Source organism: Plecotus auritus (assembly GCF_963455305.1).
Source record: "Plecotus auritus genome assembly, chromosome: 10".
NCBI classification, from domain to species: domain Eukaryota; kingdom Metazoa; phylum Chordata; class Mammalia; order Chiroptera; family Vespertilionidae; genus Plecotus; species Plecotus auritus.
The window spans coordinates 55,703,957-55,721,630 of NC_137785.1; the positions used below are offsets into that span (position 1 = coordinate 55,703,957).

Sequence of the window (17,674 nt, forward strand, 5' to 3'; positions counted from 1 at the left end):
ATCCTCTGGGAGAAAACATATATTGGACCACAGAACAGTCTCAATAAGTTTAAAAAGATGTAAACCATCCCTCGTGTCTTTTCCAACCACAACGAAAGGAAATTAGAAATCAATATAATAAAAGGAAATTTGGAAAATTAACAAATATTTGGAAATTAAACAGCACACTCTTAACATTTAAAAAATTATGGCAAAATACATATCACAAAAAAATTTAGCATTTCAACTATTTTTAAACATATGGTTCAGTGAAATTGAAGTTTATTCCCATTGTTGTGCAGCCATCACCACCATCCACCTCCAGAACTTTTCATCATCCTAAACTGGAACTCTGTCCCCATGACACAGCGGCTCCTCACTCCTTCTGTCTCTATGAATTTGGACTATTCTAGCTACCTCATATAAGGAAATCAGACAATATTTTTTCTTTTGTATCTGGCTTAATTCACTTAGCATAATGCCTTTGGTATTTACTCAGGTTGTCCCATGTATAAGAATGTCATTCCTTTTTTTAAAATATATTTTTATTGATTTCAGAGAGCAAGGGAGAGGGAGAGAGAGAGAGAGAGAAACATCAACGATGAGAGAGAATCATTGATTGGCTGCCTCCTGCACGCCCCCTACTGGGGATGAGCTCACAACCCAGGCATATGCCCTTGTGCCTTCAGTCTGCAGGCCGATGCTCTATCCACTGAGCCAAACCAACTAAGGCCAAATTTCATTCCGTTTTAAGGCTGACCAGTATTCCACGGTACCATGACCCCTTCAGCATCCATGGACATTTGGGTTATTTCTACCTTTTGGTTATTGTGAATAATGCTTCCATGAGCCTTGATATACAAATACCTGTTCAAGTTCCTACTTCCAATTAGTTCGGGTGCATGTCCAGAGGTGGGATTGCTGGATCCGATGGTAATGCTATGTTGCACATTTTTGAGAAACCACCACATTTTTTGTCCACAGTAGCTGCAGCATTTTAGGTTCCCAGCAATGCACAAGGGTTTCAGTTTCTCCACATCCTCCCCAGCACTTGTTATTCTGTGTGTGTGTGTGTGTGTGTGTGTGTGTGTGTGTGTGTGTGTGTGTTTTAAATAATAGTCATCCTTTCCATGGCTGTGACGTAGTATCATTCTCGTTATGATTTGCATTTCCCTAATGATTAGTGATGGTGGTGCTTTAATGGGAGACTTCATAAGCATGATCACCCTTATCCAGTAGAGGAAAATAAAAAGAAGATTCAGAGAAAGAGGGGGAAGCTACAGGACAAAGGCCTTTCATAGAAGAGAGGTGAAGGACTGTGGGGTGCACAGGAGCATCTTGGAAGCAGGGATAGCTTTGTTCTGTTTGTCATAGCCAGGGGTCCTCAAACTTTTTAAGCAGGGGGCCAGTTCACTGTCCCTCACTAAGCTGCCAGGTGTCTGGCTATATCAAAATTATTTGTTGCCCAGCCAGCGTGGCTCAGTGGTTGAGCGTTGACCTATGAACCAGGAGGTCACGGTTTGATTCCTGGGATGCAGGCTTGATCCCCAGTGTGCGGCCTGCAGAAGGTAGCTGATCAATGATTCTCTCTCATCATTGATGTTTCCATCTCTCTCTCTCTCTCTCTCTCACTCTCTCTCTCTCTCTCCATCTCTGAAATCAATAAAAAATTTGCATATTTAAAGAAATTATTCGTTGAGGGAACAAATGAATTCACGAATAAATTCTCTAGGAACCCACCCTAGTCACAAGGTCCTTCAGGGAGAAACCACTCCAGGCCCATATGTGGCAAGGGGCGGGGTCCCCAGGACTCAGGCCCTCAGAGAGATGAGACGTGATGACAGTCCACTCCCCACGCTCGGCCTGGCAGCCCACCGTGGCACACTCTGGAGCAGGGGTCCTCAAACATTTTAAACAGGGGGCCAGTTCACTGTCCCCCAGACCGTTGGAGGGCCGGACTATAGTTTAAAAAAAAAAACTATGAACAAATTCCTATGCACACTGCGGGCCTGGGACGCGTTGGCTGCTAAGCAGGACAGGCAGCGGCACCCGGCAGGCCGGATAAATGTCCTCGGCGGGCCGCATGTGGCCCGCGGGCCGTAGTTTGAGGACCCCCGTTAGGCCATTGCCTCTGTTAGGCCATTGAACCGGGTTGATGAGAGGAAGTCACGGAGGTAGATGTTGGGTCCCTGTGAAGGGCTTTTTTTGAAAACCAGAACCCTTGCCCTTGCAGCGTGCCCTGGACAGGCATGGAGCTCTTTGTCACCAGGTGCGAGGGCCTCTGGGGCAGGAAACGCTAGTCTCCAGGAAGGGAGAGGGAAGGGAGCTTTGTTCAAGTCGCCTCTTGTGTGGGGGCTGCCCCCAAGCATAGGTTTGGGAATGGGGGCGAGCCGGGCGGGGAGGCAGCACCGGCCCCGCTCCCCCTGCAGGGGCGCTGCCACGGGCTCTCTGTCCATCGCTGCAGACGCGGGCGCCCCTGTGTACTTCTATGAGTTTCAACACCGGCCCCACTGCTTCAAGGACAGCAAGCCGGCTTTCGTCAAAGCCGATCACACGGATGAAATCCGCTTTGTTTTCGGAGGTGCCTTCCTGAAGGGGGATGTCGTCATGTTCGGTAAGGAACCCGCCTGGTTTGGGGGGGACGTGAGGGGGAGCTCTCCTGGCCTTGGAGGAACACGGTGGGGAGGCCTTTGCCAAAGCCCCTCACCCACCCCAACACTATGCAAGCGCTGGAGGACTAGTTTTAATTTATTCGTTTACTCTATGGCTTACAAACGTGACCTTCCCCTGGGACATACCCTCCCTTGGTGCTTTTAGAAACCACGATGCGAACACCGTCTGCTGGATGAGTGTTTCTCGTTGTACTACAGCCTAGAGGGACGGGCGCTTGGGGGCAGTCACAGTCTAATTTTAAAAAATCAGAACCGCTTTCTGCCATCTCTCTGACTGCTGGTCTCACCCGCCCTGCCCTTTTCAGAACCCCCGCGGGGCTAGCACCCAGGGCTTTAAAAGGCCAGAACCTCCTTGTCCGTCATCGCAGCCCCAAGTGGCCTGGATCCCGGTGACCTGGTGTAAATGCTTGTGGACTGTTACTGCTGAGGTTCCCTCGTATATCCCTGAATTGATGACCCGTTTGGTGCCAATCAGAGGAAGTTATCAATAGAAACAGTGACAGGAACTGCACCCAGAAACTATCCCTAAAATACTTGGTTTTAGACAGTTGCGCAAGGCAGGCTCTTGGGCAGTCCCCACCGGCCTCCTGGCAATGAGCACAGAGCTGCTTCTATGGAGTGTGTGCGTGTGCTGCGGCTTATTCATCCCTTCGTTTGTTCATTCTCGTCTCATCACAGCCATCATAGCAACCACCTCCTAGGTCGCCACGGGGATGAAATGAAATAATTCTCACAAGCACACTTTTATTATTACACAGCAGCCATTGCAGAGCCTGCACTATTGATGGGTACACAGACTCTCCACGCGGAAAAGAATAGAATGGCATATGTGTCCAAGGGTTAAATTCCGAGTTTTCTAAAGGGCTCCTAAGATCAATGAGAAAAGAAACTGGGTAACGGATAGAAACAGACAGTCTGTGGGAGAGGAAGTGTGACTGGCTTTTAAACGTGAAAACCCACTCAGCCTCACCGTCAACAAGGGGACTGAGGCCTTGTCTTGACTGAGGAATCGTTTTCCGTTGGGAAGAACAAGACAGTTTCCGTCATTATTGGGGCAGGTGTGGGGAAACAGACAACCTCATATGTTAACGGAAAAGTCGACGAAAATCTGAAATGCATATGGTCTTTAGCCTAGCAATTCGACTTCTAGGGGTTTTTTGGTGTGTGTGTGTGTGTGTGTGTGTGTGTGTGTGTGTGTGTGTGTGAGTGCGTGCGCGTGCGCACAATTATACTTCCGCACATGCAAAAATAAACCTGCTCACTAACACATTGGTTTTACTAGCAAAAACCCAGAAATAATGTAAAGATACCTGAGTAGAGTATTGGATACAGGAATTATATATTTATACCGGTGGCCCGGTGCACGAAATTCATGCATATTAAAAGGGAATTAATTAGAGGAAATATTTTAATATTACTATTTGCCCTTTCTCTATAATAGAAGTGTCAGAGATGAAAGAAAATTAGTAAAATGTATATGAAAATCTCCCTCCTGTCAGAGTCTGGGGCACACCGCGGGACCCAGAGTCAAGTCCCCGCCCACCCGCGTGTGCCTTGAAATCGTGCGAGACCCAGACCCGGCCTGCCCCACCCCTGTCAAGCCCTGCAGGGCGGGGAGTGCAGCCTCGGGCCCCCCGGCCTGGCCTCAGGTCCCCCAGCCCCAGCATGAGGGCGTGAGGGCGCAAGGGTGTGAGGGTGTGATGACCATTTGCATATTAGCTCTTTATTATATAGGATAACTGCATATAAACATACATGTAGGGTGTCCCAAAAATGTATACACACACTTTGAATATTTATAGAGGCAGTGTTTATTAAAATACATTTCATTTTCATAATTGAGCTATCAGCTATTACAGTATGTATACATTTTTGGGGGGACACACTGTTTTATAGAACAATAAATGATAATAAGTGGAAGTTTTATAGGCGACACTGTGGAACTATCTCCTAGATAGAATTTCAGCAAAAAGGAAGATGCAGAATCCGTGTCCATTATGCTACCAGGAGTATAAAAATATGTCCGCCTAACCTTTGCACATGCCTAGTTGGCCTTCAGAGGGCGCCCAAGAACCTGGTATCAGTCACTGCCTCAGGCTGGTAACAGTGGAGAGAAGAGATGGGAGGGAAACTAATTTTTATTAGATACTCTTTCTGCACTTCAGGTTTTGTGCTTTGCACATAATGCTTTGAGCTTTACTCCTTCAAATAGCGAAACGCAAGGCTTAGAGGAGAGAGCGAGGGTCCCTGTCCCCCAAGGCACTTGTAGCCTCAGGAGCACTGGTTCACAGGGAAGATGTGTGTTCAGCCTCACTACCTGGAGGCCATGCTTTCTCGGGCAAGTCGCAGGTGGCCTGAGCCTCAGTATCTGCAAAAACAAAATGAGTAAAACGGGAGGAGGGATGTGAAAGGCATTCATCAAATGCGAGGCACCTCGGCTTCTGCACCGTCCTGGGAGCCGGATTTTGTGATTATCTCCCTCAGAAGGAGCCACCGAGGAGGAGAAGCTGCTGAGCAGGAAGATGATGAGATACTGGGCCAACTTTGCTCGGACGGGGTAAGTACGCCTCGGGGTCTCCCACAGCCGGCGCTTGGGGATGAAAAGCTCATCCCCCCCCCCCCATTTCTGCTCTCCCAGGAATCCTAACGGAGCTGGCCTGCCTCGGTGGCCAGCCTACGATCTGAAGGAGCACTACCTGCAGCTGGATTTGAACCTGAGTGTGGGACGGGGATTGAGAGCGCGGAAGGTGGAGTTTTGGACGGAAACCCTGCCCTTGATCATGGCCACTTCTGGAGGGGGCCACCTGGGTCCTCTTTTCTCCGTAATCTTCCTTTCTCTGCTTCTGCCTTTCTGTTCCTCCTTTTCTCATGGAGCGGGTATCTCTGTGTGAATTGGATTTTCTCCTCCTGCTGCCATTTCTCCCGCTATCGTTGGCTTCTTTCTGTTGTTCAGCGACTTTACGGAATCAGCTGCTTTCGCTGATCCTTAGGGAATTCTTTGCAACATCAAAAAAGTGCAATTTGCCTTGAAGGCTACCAGATTTCTTCCATACATCTGCAGGGGGCGGGGGGGGGGGGCGGGGGCTGGCCTCTTAGTTGGCATAATAATGACCGTGTTATGCATATGAAATAAAAGCAGAATGTGAAATATGTGTGGGGAACAGAATTTAAATCTGGGCTAAAAACTACCCCCACCACACACACACACACACACACACACACACACACACACACACAACACCCAAGAGGAAGTAGACTGTCTATCAGAAAAGGTGTCTGCTTGTGTTACCTGAACTGTGAGTCTTCCAACCCCCATCCAGGCAGGTTGCAGCCACAGCCGAGCTTGGATGCCTTGACCACCACTGGCTTGAACAGGGTTCTCCTGTGGCTCAGAGAGAGGTGGGGGAGGGAGGCATGGCAGCCAGCCTCCTTCTCAGCAATGGAGACCAGACACCCTCTAAGGTCAGGAACCCAGAAGTCGCACTCCAGGCAGCAAGATCAGGCCAAGGACACCAAGGGGAAGAGATGTTTCCCTGATGGGGTGGAGGTGAATCGATCATTCAGGAAATCGACACTGGGTGCCTGGTCTGTACCAGCGTTTCCCCACTGGGAGACAGTGGTGAGCAAAGACATGCTCTCCCTCAACTGGTGAGCAGACAGACAGGGAGCCAACATCCACCCAAGTGATTACCTTACCGTGTATGTTTATTCATTTCACTCAGCGGAAGTGAGGTGTTTTAAGAAAGCATAACAAGGGGAACCTGCTTTAATTAAAGTCTTAGGGAGCTGTCTCTGGGAACATAACATTTAAAATTTTAAAAAGGAGGAATTGCAGTTAACCAGAAGATGGGCAGGGCGAATTCTGCCTACCATCATTCTAAGGATGCTCTTTTACTTCTTATTTTCACACCATCCCTGTTATATCCTGATCTCATGGACCAGGGTAATTCATGTTTCTCTGTGATAGCTTCAAGATTACACACGAGGTACACAGAATAAGAGGGTTCCTGAGATGTCAGTCACTTAGGGTTCATCTGGTTCATCAACTCATAGTCTGAATCTGGTCCCCAGAATTGTTCTAAAGAGAACAATTTGAACATAAGGTCAAAACGTGGTTTTGGAATTAGTTTCCAGCTAATTTTAAATCAGGGGACTGTCACATTAAAGTGTTGTAGTGTACCCCCACCTTACAAAGGACGCCTCAAGAAGTTGAATTATGGAGTCATTTATTAAAAGCCGGCGGCATACGAGGGAGCAAAAGCGCTCCAGACCTCGCAGCCCCGATCAGCTTGCCACATCTGGCTTATATTGGCAGAATATCACAAAGGTATCGATTACATCTTTGGGTCTGGAATGAGGAACCTGGTTCAGTTACAGAAGCGAAATTGAGCAAGTTAGTTATCTAAAGTATCTACGAATCACTGAATCAACAGGAACACATTATCTGGGACCACCGGGGCAATTTAGAACAATTGTGCTGTCCGGATTCCGGGACGACTGAGTCAACCGAAACTCAGTTATCTGTAGCTACTGAGACAATTTGGGATAATTGAGCTGTCCTGGGTCCCAGAAGAATGTGCTTCAGTAACCAGTGAGATCACAATCGATGGGCTATTCAAACCATCATCCATGGCGTATTGGGATAGCATACATAAGTTCAGAAAATCAAAATAACTTCCTATTGTTTTAGCAGACAAGTAAGTACAGAGCCCAAACAGCAGTTTCTACCTGAGATGATTGCTACCATACTTCAATGTTGGCCGTGTTTCTAGTTTCTCCAGAAAAGAGAGAGAGAGAACTAGCAACATTGGAGCTGCTTTCTCACATGGGCACCAGGACCTCTGACAGCTCATACAGCACCTTTGTGCACATTAGAGGCATCCTGTCCTCACGACCCCACAGACACCTTCCGGGACACGGTCACTCTGTCCTCACGACCCCACAGACACCTTCCAGGACACGGTCACTCTGTCCTCACGACCCCACAGACACCTTCCAGGACACGGTCACTCTGTCCTCACGACCCCACAGACACCTTCCAGGACACGGTCACTCTGTCCTCACGACCCCACAGACACCTTCCAGGACACGGTCACTCTGTCCTCACGACCCCACAGACACCTTCCAGGACACGGTCACTCTGTCCTCACGACCCCACAGACATCTTCCAGGACACGGTCCCTCTGTCCTCACGACCCCACAGACACCTTCCAGGACACGGTCACTCTGTCCTCACGACCCCGCAGACACCTTCCGGGACACGGTCACTCTGTCCTCACGACCCCACAGACACCTTCCAGGACACGGTTACTCTGTCCTCACGACCCCGCAGACACCTTCCGGGACACGGTCACTCTGTCCTCACGACCCCACAGACACCTTCCAGGACACGGTCACTCTGTCCTCACGACCCCACAGACACCTTCCAGGACACGGTCACTGACAGAGGTCTCTAGCCTGCGATGTGAGTGGCAGCACCTCTGAAGCAGCGCCCGGGTGCCCTGCACGGCTGTTCTCAGGGACCCTGACGGCACAGTCCGCAGGCCTGAGGGTGATACCCCCACGACAAATGCATGAGCTCTCGGCTTTCCACAGCCCCCACGACTCGCCCAAGGCCTGTGCCTGCCTTTTTCACTCACTGATGTTACCTGGCCTCTGAAGGTATTTAAGTGTGGGGCCCTGTCCTCTCATTTTACAATAATCTGGAAAGGTGCAGGGATTCCCCCCAAAATCCCTTAGTGAGCCAGGCCGGCGTGGCCCAGTGGTTGAACATCGACTTACGAACCAGGAGGTCACGGTTTCAATCCCCGTCAGGGCACATGCCCAGGTTGTGGGCTCGATCCCCAGGGTGGGGCGTGCAGGAGGCAGGTGATCAGTGAATGATTCTCTCTCATCATTGATGTTACTATCTCTCTCCCTCTCCCTTCCTCTCTGAAATCAATAAAAATATATTTTAAAAAATCCCTTAGGGAGTCAGCAGCGGGGCAAACCCAGGCCCAGAGTCTCTTGTCTCTCCTCTCTCAGCGCATGACCCCTGGCTGTTGGGTTGTCTCCACCTTAGCTGACTGTGGGCGCGGTGGATCCATGATGCTCCGGCCACTTTAAGGCTCTAGAAAGAGGGGCTGAGCCATAGGCAAGCAAGCTGGAACTTCAGTTGCTTCTGCAGCTGCGGAAGGCTGATTTCTACATTGGCATTTCAGGAAACTAACAGCTAGAAAACACCACTCAACCCATTTTTAAAATACTACCCTATTAAGTGGCATCACGCATATTATTTCTATACTGCTCACAGTCCCCGCATCCTCAAATATGGTTGTAATTTTGGTAGGTGCCTTGCAAGAGAGAGCATATGTCCCTGCTTGTTCCCGTCCACGTGCAGTCAGATGTACCACTGAATTGAAGTTGAAATATAAATGTCACTGGCATCTTGATTTCTTCCTTTAATTCAGAGGTTTCTATCGGGGTATAATTAGGAGACTGACTTGGAGGGCTTTCCCAAAATTCCAGTGCCCAGGCCATGCCCCAGGTCACCTGAAGCAGGATCTTCTCGGCTGGCTTCTGGAAATCCATATTTTCAGTTTTGAGGCGTTCAATGCACCTCCCTGATCAAGAACTGCTGAGGATTGTGGATCCGTGGTTGAGCATCCACCTATGAACTATGAGGTCATAGTTCGATCCCCCAACAGGGCACATGCCCGGGTTTCGGGCTTGATCCCCAGTGCAGGGCATGTGGGAGGCAGCTGATCAATGCCTCTCTCTCATCCTTGATGTTTCTTTCTCTCTCTCTCTCCCTCTTTCTTCCTCTCTGAAACCAATAAAAATATGTTTAAAAGTATATTTGAAAAAGAACTGCTGAGGATTAATATTGTGTCACATGCATCTTCCAAGGTGCTGAAGGATCTTTAAAAAAACCAGCCTGCACATCTGTCTGCTGTGGCGACTTCACAGTCTCTTTAGCCACTAGCCGGCTCCTGGGCGTTTGTGGGCATCATTTGACGAACAACTTTGAGAATGAGTGCTTTTGGTTAAACTTCTTCCTGGCACCTGGGTTTACAGGAGAGGCACAGGGTCAAAGGCCAGGCCCTTTTAAACTTATTCTTATATTCTACAAATTCACTTCCCTAAAGGGTCATGTCACTTCCTATTCATGGGCAACACGTGTATTTCACAGTCACCTCTGCTTTCTCATCATTGAGAAAACAAAATATTTAATGGCTTTCTAATTAAGCATGTAGGTTTTTACAGAATATCCTTTTCTTCCCCTCCCAAACAATCTTGGATCTGAATCACTAAATCGAACCCAAACAAAACTGCGGAAACAAACCAGATGTTTTTGCCTGTGAATTTCCTAATGGCCAGCAGGGGGCAGCATGACAAAAGGGGAAAAAAGGCTTCCCTCCCAGGCTTCTCGGTGGTTGTGATGGGATGGAGAGTGGAGAACTTGGAAGGAAAAGAACAAGTCAAAACAGTTCAATTACAAACCACCACCATTTACCCTGGTCCCTTCCCCCGTAGCACCTGGAAGGTGAGAAGGTGCTCTCTGACCTGAAAAGTCCGACCGAAGGAACTGGCAGGAGAGCAGAGGTGGGGCCAGCGTGGTTTTCTTTCCTCACGTTCATAGTCCCCATCGAATCCAGGCGCCGCCTCCCCTCCCCTGTGGCGCCCTGTTCCTCCCTCAAGGGCACTTTGGACTCTGGACCTTTCTGCCCAACCCCAAAGCCCAGTTCTCCTCCCGCTCAGCCTCTGGCCCTGGCGGCAGGTCAAGGTTTCCCTTGGGTAGAGGGTGGTAGGCGGGCTCACCCAAGCACCCAGGAAGCTGCCCTGCCTGGCGCTGCCCCGGACAACACATACACAAGACAGACCTCCTTCCCACAGCGAGAGGGACCCATTCGGCTCAGCCTTGTGTTCTGCTAAACGTTTGTGTTAAGAGTTCGTTTTATTCCCTGGGAAGGAAGGACATTTGTCACAGTACAAAGCAATTTGTTGGCAAGGAGACTTGTTCTCCATGGACGGGTCAGAGTTCAAGTTGGGCCTTTATGGTTGGATAAGAGGATAAAGGCCAACAAGGTGTGGTGGAAGCAGCCGTGGATGTTCAGTGGTGGCCGGGGGGAGGGGATCCCAGTGGGCAGCGTGGCTGCGTTTGGCAAGGTGGCTGGAGCATACCTTGGAGGCTTAGAGGGGTAGCTTTTAACCTTGACCTGCAGAAAACAGACTTCTTTCTTTTCGGGCGGGGGGGGGGGGGGAGATTGATAAAACGTGAATTCATCTACCCATCTAGCTGCCCGTCCATCCATCTCTCATCTATCTAATCTCTCTGGGCCCCTTTCTATAATTACACTTGAAGCTCTGTATACCTCCTGGAATTTTCCTGTATAAGAGCCGATACATTCAATATCTGCTTTAGGTAAGTTTAACTAGGATTTCTGTGAGTACATATACTAGAGTCCTGATCAGAATAATTACACAGTTGACTATTTGCGTTCTATTCTATTTCTAATACTTACATAGTCTTTAGTAATGTTTCTGTAATAGTCTTGTCTTCTCCATTAGATAGTATGTTCTGAAGGCCTGGAACACATTTTTAAGTCTTTAATGGAATATAACATACATCTAAGAAATGATATAGAGTATAATGGGATATGTAGGTTAATATATAAATTAGTGTAACAATATTATATCTTATGCTAGAGGCCTGGTGCATGAATTCATGCACCAGTGGGGTTCCTCAGGCTGGCCTGTGGGATCGGGCCGAAACTGGCTCTCCGACATCCCTTGAGGAGTCCCGGATTGAGAGAGGGTGTAGGCCAGGCTGAGGGACCCCACCAGTGCATGATCAGGGCTGGGGAGGGATGTGGGAGGTTGGCCAGGGCTCCAGGGCATGTCCCACCCATCTCGCTCAGTCCCAATCAGCTGGACCCCAGCAGCAAGCTAACCTACCCGTCAGAGTGTCTGCCCCCTGGTGTTCAGTGTACGTCATAGTGAGTGGCTGAGCGGCTTTAGCGTATCGTTAGCATATTACACTTTGAATGGACGACCAGATATGTAGCATATTAGGCTTTTATTATCTAGGATAGTTAGTAATATGTAATGTAGTATATATGTTCTATATATATTACATATGGTGCCCTGATGAATTGCCACTGCCTGGTCATGCTTGTGTTCTCAGCCCCTAGATCAAGGCACAGGAGATGGTCAGCATCCCAGCATCGGGAACTCAGGTCCAGGCCCTGCCCCGCCCCATCTGTCCAAGATGGTCACCTCCATCCTGACTTCCAGCAGCGTGCTGTCATCATCCTGGGTGCTGTGCTTCATATAAACAGAACCGCGTACTCCTGCATCTGGCTTCTTTCTCTCCACATCAGGTGTGTGACACTCTCAGTACGTGGCTGCAGGTTTTTCGTCATTGCTGCGGACTCATTATGTGTGCGAATAGGTCATAAATTACCCATTCTACTCTTGTGGGGCACTTGGGTAGTTTCCAGTTTCCGGGTATTATGAAGAGAATATTATAAATATTCTAGAACTTGTCATTGAGTGACAACCTGCATGCCTTTCTTTTGGATCTTTATCTGCCACTGGCTTTTTTTTTTTTAATATGTTTTATTGATTTTTTACAGAGAGGAAGGGAGAGGGATAGAGAGTTAGAAACATCGATGAGAGAGAAACATCGAACAGCTGCCTCCTGCACACCCCCTACTGGGGACATGCCCACAACCAAGGTACATGCCCTTGACCGGAATCGAACCTGGGACCTTTCAGTCCGCAGGCCGACGCTCTATCCACTGAGCCAAACCGGTTTCGGCTGCCACTGGCTTTTATGGGTCCCGGGTAGTCGTCTACGGCAACTGCATTCAACACACCCAAAGTTTCCTGAAATGGTTCCACAAATGTGCCCTCCTTGCCAGCAGACTGAGAGATTTCCGGCTGCTCCGTGTTGCTGTCAATACTTTGGTTTTTTTCTGAGGACGACTACACGTTTATTCTTACTAATGACTGTATATTTCCTTGCTTAGTTTGGTTAGGTATAACAATTTATTTACAAAATGGCATTCCGCAAAACAAGTTGCTTGATAGGAAGAGAGGGCCATGGAAGATCCGTTAGCAATACAAGGGCAGGGACAACGTTGTCCACCCTCAGGACCCTGAGGAGGGAGGTGGCCAGGCGTTGGTGTCACCAGGGGTCACTGTTACCGCAGCCATTTCTTGAGCTTCAGGGCACTGCCTCCTTTTGACCCTCAGATTTCTGGACAGAAATCATATTATGTTGCCGCTGCCAAGGCTTCGGATCTCTGTTGTAATCAGGCGATTGGGTTCCCTGGGTTCAGTTCAGTTCCAGGGCTGGCAGAGACAGAGCCGCTGTGGGAACACTGCCCTGGGGTGGGCCTTGGGGCGGAGAGCTGCACTCCCCAGGTGCACACATGGGGGTATCTGCACCCCCACTTCCAGAGACTTATCCACTTTGAATCCCTTTGTCCGGGGCTCCCTCCTCCCCATGCGTCAACTTTCACTTTCTCTGCTCAACAAACAGTGGTCATTGCTCTGGCCTCTGCCAGCTTCATAATGCTGTTGCCCTCGTCCCCTCAGCCATTCTGTTGGTACATGCCGGCTCGTGCCTTTCAAGACTTCATTGCATGTTTTTTAAGAAGAATTTGGGGATGGAGTGGAAATAAATGCAAGTGCTTGATCCTTCTTTATTAGGAAGTAGAGAACTTCTTTAAATGAATATTTAAAAACAGTGTTCTCTGTGTTTCTATTTTTTTTCCTTTCCATTGAACTTATTGGGGTGACACCGGTTAACAAAACGATACAGGTTTCAGGTGCACAATCCTACAACACATCCTCTGTACCCTGCATTGTGTCCTCACCTCCCCGTGTGGGATGGATTTTAATGGACGGCTAGCAATTCCTGCCACAAATAATATCCATTCAATCATGGACTTGGGGATTAGGGATTTTGTTTTCTAGTACACGGCAAAACCAAGACAGAACCAAGACATAAATGCTTTGAGGTGTGTTCGCACACCGTCTTAAATAACCTTGCGTAACTCCGGGAATAAACGTACTCCACTTCGCTGAACACTGAGCTTTTGTCTTCCTCTGCTTTCAGTGACAAGAGCCTGATTGTAGACTCGGTCCCTGCTTGCTAGCACTGCTCTCTGAACGTTTCCTTCAGCCTTTTGAGAATAAGAAGAGGAGAAAGAGTCAATCAGAAAAACATGTACAAATTCAGGCCCAGAAACGTTAAGATTGAACTATATTCTGGAAAGGGCTCAGCAAACTCCAATTGTTATCGATGTTCTTACAGCCATCTGAGCGAACACAGCGACCTCACACTACAAAGCGTGCTGTGTGCTTTCTTACCCCGAGGGTTGCCAGAGCGTCTCCGTGCCCTGAATGTCCACGCCTTCTCCTGGTTGCCCTGGGCATTAAGGGGTGTGGTGACCAGATTTGGAGGATCAGAGGAAACATGCGAAACCATGAGGTAAGGGTGGCACAGCCACGCCATGTGGATCAGCGGTCCGTAACCTCTGACCCTTGCCCCACATCCAGCCCAGCCCCTCTTTGTAAAATACAGTTTTATTGAAACACAGCCATGCCCACTTCCCTGTGTGGCTTTTGCTACCACAGCAAAGGTGAGTAGTTGCCACAGAGACCCTATGACCCCAAAAGTCTAAAATACCTACTAGCTGGCTCTTTACCAGAAAAGTTTGCCGACCTCCTGGTAGGTCCCCGAGTGACCCTCTGGAGAACAGCACCCCAGTCCTTGTGAACAAGCAAGAAACCAACCTCTGAGAATCTGGGACTCCTGTACCGTCGTTTACCCTGATTTCACAACACATGTTTACTCAGCAAGAGCTAAACTAGGAGGCCCCAGAGCCTGCCTGCTGGCGGTGGCCCGGCTGCCAGTGGTTTGTGCCATGTGGGATGACCATCTATGCCCACGGGGGAGGGGGTGCAGCTCTGCTCTCCAGGCCCCACCTCCAGGCTAAAATTTCCCACACCTGCCCTGTCCTGGTAAGTCCTAAGACCAGGATGACCCCGGGGGTCACCACCTAATTACAATGCAGCCTCAAGGTCATTGAGATTGGAGAACGTAATGTGATTTGTGCCCAATGATCTGAGTGTCAACAAGGAGAGGTTCCCTGAGGCCCAATGAATTGGCTGCAGTAAGGGTGACCCCTTGATCAAGCCGGTGCCTGGTCCCCTAACCCGTGGTCATGATGGTGGACAAGGTGTCCCTGCCCTATGTTACTGACCACCCACCGTCCACTTTTCCCACTGGGTAGCTTATTTTCGGGTCTGCACTTTTGTAAATCAATTAGCGGAGTTATTACTTCTCTGTCCATATTCTCTTTTTATGTTTGCCATCATTTTACTTTTTTAAAATGCAGTGACCATCTTCCATGCTCACCTTTATTCATGGCAAGTTATCCAGGTCTTCCACTTATGGACATGCTGTAACATTTTCTTTTTTTAAAAAATATATTTTATTGATCTTTTACAGAGAGGAAGGGAGAGGGATAGAGAGTTAGAAACATCGATGAGAGAGAAACATCGATCAGCTGCCTCCTGCACACTCCCTACTGGGTATGTGCCCGCAACCAAGGTACATGCCCTTGACCGGAATCGAACCTGGGACCCTTTAGTCCTCAGGCCGAGGCTCTCCAGGGGTCCTCAAACTACGGCCCGCGGGCCACATGCAGCCCACCGAGGACATTTATCTAGCCCGCCGGGTGCCGCTGCCTGTCCTGCTTAGCAGCCAACTCGTCCTGGGCCCGCAGTGCGCATAGGAATTTGTTCATAGTTTTTTTTTTAAACTATAGTCTGGCCCTCCAACGGTCTGAGGGACAGTGAACTGGCCCCCTGTTTAAAAAGTTTGAGGACCCCTGCCACTGAGCCAAACCGGTTAGGGCTGTAACATTTTCTTGTAGAATGAGTGTGTTTAAAGTAAAAGACGCTGAAGGGAAATCGCTAATAACAGTACACATGGTGTGCTGACGTGGCAGAAAACGGGATGTTAATATGAAAATAACGGAGGTTCCAGAAACATCGCATGTGTTCTAGGCGCCACTGGAAAATATCACAGGGTTCTCGATTCACAGAACTTTGATTTGGAGTGGATGGTACGTGAGCCACCCACTGCCTCTCTTTCTCCAGAAAGGAACCCCCAGTGTCACCCAGTGGGCCCCCCACCCCTGGTCTGCCTGTGCAGTGTTCTCCACCACAAAGCCTGTGCCGATCAGTGCCATGGTGAGTGGGCAAAGCCAAGTGAGGGCACAGTAACGCAAGGGCTCACACTTGTCCCGTGCTGGCTTGTGTGCATGCTCGCCATATATCTGTTGAGTAAATTGATGGAGATGGAGAGGTTGGGGGGCTAATTTGGAGCCCCCAGGGGTGTCTTCTCTCCTAAGACTTGCCCAGCTGCTTAGGAGTTAAGGCCAATTCCTAGGATTTTACTCTCCAGATAATCCATTTCCGCATGGGAACCTGAGGGAGCTTCCCAAGGGGAAAGCTACATGTTCCCAGCCACCGCCCACGGACACATGAAACACTGCATCTCTTTAACGTGAGGCAGGGGGCGTATGCACGTGAGCCAAGCTGAGGTCTGGCTTCAGACTCTAGCCGCACCCATCCCTTCTGCAGATGACTCTGAGCCAGGCAGGAACGGGGCCAGGTCTGCAGGTGGCTGCCCCTGCAGAATGGGTTGGTGTCCCTGGTGTGACTGAACAGTGGGACCAGAAAAATAATGCACCCTGGGACTCTGTAGTTTGCTGATACAGCACCCTACAGTCTTCAGAGGCTAGCAGCCAGGCTGTGTTCCAGATTGCAAAAACCCGTGTGTGTGTGTGTGTGTGTGTGTGTGAGTGTGCGTGTGTGTGTGGTGTGTGTGAGAGAGAGTGTGTGGTGTGGTGTGTGTGTGTATGTGAGAGTGTGTGGTGGCGTGTGTGTGTGTATGTGGTGTGTGTGTATGTGAGAGTGTGTGGTGGCGTGTGTGTGTGTACGTGGTGTGTGTGTGTGAGTGTGTGCGCGCACGTGTGTGTGGTGTGTGAAAGAGAGTGTGTGGTGTGGTGAGTGTGTGTGAGAATGTGTGGTGGCGTGTGTGTGTGTGTGTGGTGTGTGTGTGTGTGTGTGTGGTGTGTGTGAGAGAGTGTTTGGTGTGGTGTGTGTGTGTGTATGTGAGAGTGTGTGGTGGCATGTGTGTGTATACGTGGTGTGTGTGTGTGTGTGTGTGTGTGTGTGTGGTGTGGTGGATTAGAAACAGCCTCTCTGCTTAGAGGACAACCCAGATTGTCCAGGTGTGTAGAGATATGGGTGCTCTTTATCTGGGTGCTCTTCATGACTCATGTTTTTTTCCCTAGATAAAAGATGAGAACCCCACCCCAGGGCAATCCTTTTTTTTTTCTTTTTAATTTTTTTTATCCTCACTCAAGGATATTTTTCTATTGATATTTAAAGAGAGTGGAAGAGAGAGGGAGAGAAATATCGACGTGAGAGAAACACACCGATCAGTTGCCCCCTGCCTCCGAGTCCAACCAGGGTCTGGGCCGGGGAGGAGCCTGCAACCCGAGGTACGTGCCCTTGACCAGAGTTGAACCCGGGACCCTTCAGGCTGACACTCTATCCACTGAGCCAAACTGGCTAGGGCCAGGGCAACCTTTATAGAAGCAGTTACCGCGGGGGACTGACCACCACCTCCCCCTCTCCTGTCCCCCCCCCCCCACACCCCCCCGAAATGGGAAGCTAAGAGATTTGTCCTAAATTCCCCAGTTGAGCAGCTGTGGGACTAGGAGTTGCTCACAAAGTTTGCAGCCTTGTTCTGAGGCCCCAGACCACCGCCTCCCCCTGTCCGCAGCCTTGGGAAGCTCACTGCCTGCTAAGGTTGGAGTGTCCAAGGGAGAAACTCTTATGTAACAAGTTGTTGGACAACTCAGGTAACCTGAGAGCTGTGTCCAGGCTGTTTAGGGAAAAGAGGGTCACCTCTGGGTGGGCGTGGCCTGGAGGCCCTGGCTGCGCCCAGAGAG

At 49.4% G+C, this 17,674-nt stretch overlaps 1 protein-coding gene across 6 annotated transcripts in view; it reads left to right on the plus strand.

The window, feature by feature from the left end:
- CES5A (carboxylesterase 5A) overlaps nt 1-5,697 on the plus strand; it is a 168,217-nt gene extending 162,520 nt beyond the window's left edge. For 5 of the 6 annotated variants that reach the window (XM_080643733.1, XM_080643732.1, XM_080643735.1 and 2 more), the window contains 3 exons: nt 2,444-2,593; nt 5,136-5,208; nt 5,290-5,697. In XM_080643733.1, coding sequence (XP_080499859.1) covers nt 2,444-2,593; nt 5,136-5,208; nt 5,290-5,542 — 476 coding nt within the window. In that variant the 3' untranslated portion in view covers nt 5,543-5,697. The remainder of the gene's footprint in view (nt 1-2,443; nt 2,594-5,135; nt 5,209-5,289) is intronic. The other variant, XM_080643734.1, reaches the window with a different exon arrangement.
- Nucleotides 5,698-17,674: the final 11,977 nt, after the last annotated feature.